This window comes from Zerene cesonia, unplaced genomic scaffold (assembly GCF_012273895.1).
Source record: "Zerene cesonia ecotype Mississippi unplaced genomic scaffold, Zerene_cesonia_1.1 Zces_u003, whole genome shotgun sequence".
Taxonomy (NCBI): Eukaryota; Metazoa; Arthropoda; class Insecta; order Lepidoptera; family Pieridae; genus Zerene; species Zerene cesonia.
Window position 1 is genome coordinate 79303 of NW_024045133.1, and position 5476 is coordinate 84778.

At 41.0% G+C, this 5476-nt stretch overlaps 1 protein-coding gene across 3 annotated transcripts in view; it reads left to right on the top strand.

Moving 5' to 3' along the window:
* Positions 1-5476, top strand: part of LOC119838597 (serine/threonine-protein kinase ULK3) — a 10216-nt gene extending 4740 nt beyond the window's left edge. For 2 of the 3 annotated variants that reach the window (XM_038364586.1, XM_038364588.1), the window contains exons 6-13: positions 197-312; positions 906-1003; positions 1470-1622; positions 2447-2604; positions 3818-3969; positions 4119-4348; positions 4637-4711; positions 5315-5476. In XM_038364586.1, coding sequence (XP_038220514.1) covers positions 197-312; positions 906-1003; positions 1470-1622; positions 2447-2604; positions 3818-3969; positions 4119-4348; positions 4637-4711; positions 5315-5386 — 1054 coding nt within the window. In that variant the 3' untranslated portion in view covers positions 5387-5476. The remainder of the gene's footprint in view (positions 1-196; positions 313-905; positions 1004-1469; positions 1623-2446; positions 2605-3817; positions 3970-4118; positions 4349-4636; positions 4712-5314) is intronic. The other variant, XM_038364587.1, reaches the window with a different exon arrangement.

The window sequence follows — 5476 nt, forward strand, 5'->3', positions numbered from 1 at the left end:
TTTCTTTTTTCTTTATTACAATATTTATGGCAAGACTAGGTATATATACAAGAATTGCTCGTTTAAAGGTATAAGATATTGATGAGGGGTTTTTACGACGATAAGTTTCATTCGTTATTATCGATTCGCTGTGTTACTCTATTGTCTATACTCTATATATTCATTTACACTTGTCTATGCTCGCGGCGTGCGTTAGTTTCGCGCAGCACATGAGCGCGGGCCCGCAGCGCGCGGTGCGCGGCTCGCCGCTGTACATGGCGCCCGAAATGGTCGCCGGCGAGTATGACGCGCGCGTCGACCTGTGGAGCGTCGGTGAGTGGGGGAGGGGAGAGGGAGGAGGGGGGGCCGTAGCTGACTCCGTTGCGCTCGATTTGGCTTTAAACGAACAGATAAATTCCAATTTTGTACGCTTATCGAGGATCCGACAAGTTGGCACTGATATGACAATAGTTTCGTGAGATTATCTATTGTCCCGATTGGGATAGCTATATCTTTGCCATTGGATACCTGTGAGTTATGGAGAGATTAAAACCTCAATTCAATTTTACAAAAACAAAGTCATCAAATAGCCAGAAATAGATCAAATTTAAATCAGGCCACAGGTGTTTGACACACACACACACAACTAAACACAATAAAACTCTCACACAATCTAAAAAGCAATCATCAAAATCGGTTCACCTATAACAGCAAAAATGTAGTTGACTGAGAACCTCCTGATTTTGTCGGTTAAAACTCTCAGATAATAGGCGCACACAGCAATAAGCACTATAAGGAGGCTGAAGGCCCGTTTCCTTTTCCTCATCCATCTCAGTGCATTCCTTCCTTCCAGTCGTCAATGCTGTTCAAACTCAAACCAACTCGAGCTCAGTTGCCCGCCATGACATAAAACAATATCCTTACAGGCGTGATCATGTACGAATGTCTGTTTGGCAAAGCTCCGTACTCGTCGAACACTTTCAAGGAGCTGGTCGACAAGATACAGAGGAAGGCGCCCATCGAGGTGAGTGTGGACCCAAACGGGTCGACGATAACTGTTTTCAGCGAATAAGACCGAGATGACAAGATGACGAGAGACGACCCAAAAGCGCTTCTATAAGGAGTCTAATTGGATAGATAAATGATTGAGTTTGAGTTTGATTTAAAATATGAAATTGACATTATTGTTAAAGAGCTACTACGGAGTTGGTTGCCGGCTCTTCTGTGCAGCAACTGCTTTCCGAACCGGTGGTAAATGTTAAAACTGTGATCATCATCATCATCGTCATCACCAGCCCATACATGTTCCCACTGTTGGGACACAGGCCTCCTATGAGGGTTTAGGCCGTAATCCACCACGCTGGCCAAGTGCGGGTTGGTTGGCTGTTGGGTTGGTAAAACTGTGTTATGACGATACAAAAGTGCTTCTATAAGAAGTCTGATTGAATAAATGAATGTCTGAGTTTGAGTTTGAGTTGGAACATCGGCAGATACCGGCGAACGCGTCGATATCGGCCGGCTGCGCCGACCTGCTGACTCGCCTGCTGCAGCACGACCCGGACAAGCGGATATCGTATGAGGAATTCTTCGAGCATGAGTACTTGGACCTGGAGCATATGCCCTCGAAGGAGAATTACGTTAAGGTGTGCTCTATTGTGTTGTCATCATCATTATTAATCACCGTCTCATCACCACAATTGTTATAATTATTTATTTTTTTATCGATTATTTTTATTGCCGTGATCATCACTATTATTACAATTATGGTCATCAAGTTCATCAACTCTAAATAATTAACATCAAGATAATATTGTAAACACCCTCTCATCACCATAGTCGTTAGAGCTACGATTATTCTTATTACTTTCATCATCATTATTAGCACAGTTATGCTCATCACCTTTATCATCACCACAATCATTATTATCATGATTACGGTCTTAGATTATGATCTAGTTGAAAACGAGCGAAATAATCTCGTCGGTTTTGTAATACGTATTGGTTTGTTCTCACGCGACGGCTTTCATCATTAAAGTAGTGCACAATATGGATCTCGTTTTGCTAAGAAATAATTATGAATTGAAATTTTAGCTTTCTTAGAATTGTTATTTATAATTTTCGTCTACTAGCCTGTAGCCCGACCTTAATTGAAACATTCATCGTCATAATTTAATTATTATTTACTCGACCTAAATTATTATTATCTGAAAAATTTATAGCGGGTAATCCATTCACTCAATTTCTATAAAAATCGCCAACGTCGACAGGTCCCCACCAGCGGGGAATCCTGTATGACATCCTGAACATCTCTTGTTATATTCTCGCCACATGGACCAGGCCCAGACCGAGCCATGTCGCGGTAGTGTTTACGAGGTCCATATTTCCCCATGTCGTGGTATTGTCGTAATGGTAGTGAGGGTGAGGTGTAAGAGGTGTAAGAGGTGTAAGAAGTGGTTCCGCTGGGCAGGCGGTGGGGCTGATAAAGCAGGCGATAGACGCGGAGTGCGCGGGCCGGCCGGCGGCGGCGCTGGCGCTGTACAGCGCGGCGCTGCGCCGCCTCGTGCCGGCGGCGCGCTGCGAGCCCGACGCGCTGCGCCGCACCGCGCTCAGCGCCAAGCTCGCCAGGTGCCCGCTCCATACCCGGATATAGTATCTGTATATCCCTCTACATACCCTCCTGTAGACTCTTCTATAGACGCTTCGTTAACCCCTCTACATACCCTCCTGTAGACTCTTCTATAGACGCTTCGTTAACCCCTCTACATACCCTCCTGTAGACTCTTCTATAGACGCTTCGTTAACCCCTCTATATACCCTCCTGTAGACTCTTCTATAGACGCTTCGTTAACCCCTCTATATACCCTCCTGTAGACCTTTCTGTAGACCCTGCTATAGATCCTTGGATAAACCATCCATATACCCTTCTCGAGACCCTCCCAAAGACTATTCTATAGAACCCTTTTGTAGCAACTTCTATATAGCCTTCTATCAGTATACACCTCTATATATATTTATATGTACCTTTAAATATACCCTTATGAAGACCCTTTTATAGACCTTTCTATAAAACCTTGTATATATCCTTTTGCAGACCCTTTTCTATACTCTCCTATAGACCTTTCTATATACCGTTTTTTATGTCTTAGCGGGCAAAATGAGCTGGTGGTTCGCCTGATGGTAAACGATCACCAACGGCCATGAACATTCGAAGAGATAGTGCTTCTGCGAACGCGCTGCCCGCTTCTAAGAGGAAACGCATAGGGAAAGGACTGAACTGGGAAGGGTGAAAAGAAATGAACCTCCGGCTCCCCCCCTCAGCTAACGAAACAGCAGCACGCTACTGTTTCAAGCCGGTCTTCTGTGGGGGTGTGTTACTTCCCCGGTGCGAGCTAAGCCAAAGTCCTAGTGCCGAAGCGTGCTCGACCCCCGCATTCAATAAGTTTCAATTCCGTTTTTGTGGATCATTATTAAAAAAATATAGGCTTTTTTTTATTTGAAAAAAAAAAGTTATGAGGGTAATCCTCATATATCAGAATAATAATATAAATTTGTAATGAAATTTGTGTTTTGGATAGATTCTTATAAATTAAATAATTTCTTTGCTAATTAATTAATTAGCTGCCGATAACTCAAGGTCGAACATCCATTTATTGTTTCTGACTCTAGCATCGAATTTTATTTAAATTCGCTATGACGTTGTTGCTTCTATCGCATTGACATCTATGATGACACAATATGGCGGTGAATTGGTTGGCTCATCTTAGTTGGATCGCATGTTTATCCTTATTTATATATTGTTTGTGTTAAAATTAATGTTTTTCTGTATTTTTTCACATAGCTACATGGACAGGGCGGAGGAAATCAAGCGATACCTCCAATCGCCCCAAACGGTCCCCATGCTCCCGCAGAGCGGGGCCCAAGCCCCATACGGGGCTGTGAGGAGAAACACGTGCTGCAGTGGGGAGGCGTCGGGGAATAGCTATGAATTTAGTGAGTTTTTTTTTACAAAGAAACATTAACATAGAAAAAATTATAATGGAAAAAAAACGTTAGAACGTGAGTAATAATGGGGGAAAAAAAGGAGATTCAAAATAATTTATTTCATATATTATTAATATATTGTTTAAATTCCTTTTCAGATCTTAATGAAATAAAAGAAGAGCAAAGTAATAACTCACACACTCACTATAATGTTGCCAGCAACACTGAAAATGTTGCCAACAGCTGTTCAAATGTTGCCAGCAACAGTACAAATGATGCCAGCAACGGTACAAATGTTGCCAGCAGCAGTGCAATTGTTGCCAACGAGAATATACCGGTTGCCAACAGCAACGGGTCAAATAGTAGAAATAATAAACAAAATATAGAGGTATCAATTTTTCCATTAAAAAAATGTTTTGCTTTCATATATAATATATATTGAGTTTATGCGCTTAGTTCAAAATTATTTAATAATAAATAAAATAAATTAAAAAATATGTATTAAATTTCATTTTTTTTTATACAATACACAGCAATTTAAGTCACACAAACATAGTATATTTGAAATTTTTGTCTGTCCGTGTGAAGGATCAATTTTTTTTAATTTTAATTCTCAATAAATCAATACCGTTCCATTAAAATAGATAAAAAATCATTTAATCATTAAAATTTTCAGGACAGAAGCCAGTCGGAGAGGCCGCGGGGTTTCGCGCGCTTTCTCAAGCTGCCATATTTGGACAAAGATAACTACGTAAGTACACTCTGTGCCTGATTTTGGGTATTTTTTAGGGTTCCGTATCCGTAGAGTGACCGCCTCCTTGGTTCAGTATTTGGTGGGGCCCTGGGTTCGATTCCCGGTGGGGACGCACAATAAAAAAAATGTCACGGTCTAGCAGAACACAGAAGGGTGAAGAAAATGGATCAGTGAATCAGATGTATCATCATATCATATCATCTGCCTCATACCCCACTTGGGGACACGGGACTTCGCTTTTTATTCGTAGAGTGAAACGCGCCTCTATAACTATGACTTTCCGTTCTGTCTGTCCGTCTATCTCTATCTCATGAACTGTGATTGTTAGACATTTAGATTTTCAGAGATAATGTGGATAAGCAACAGTTGGAAAAAAATCGAGGTTAAGCAACGGTAAGCACGGTCATTAATTGGATGGGTAACCAATATCATTTTGTACTTGCTCTTTAGCCTACAATACTTAATGATATGTGTCCGATTAATAAAATTAATTTTATACCTAATTTCACCACAATCTGTTTAGCCGTTTTTGAGGCATTCACTTAGAAACGCTTCAATAAATATCCAAAATAATAACCGTTTTGTATATCACGGTTACAGGCGGATGAACAAACGAAGAAACAAACGGAAAAAGCCGACGACAGCCCAGCCGACTTCTGTAAAATAACTTAGCATTGATATATTTAGATAGATGTCTTTCTCTTAAATTGATAATTTTCTATACGAATACGCACATTAATGATAAATACACACACAAACGCA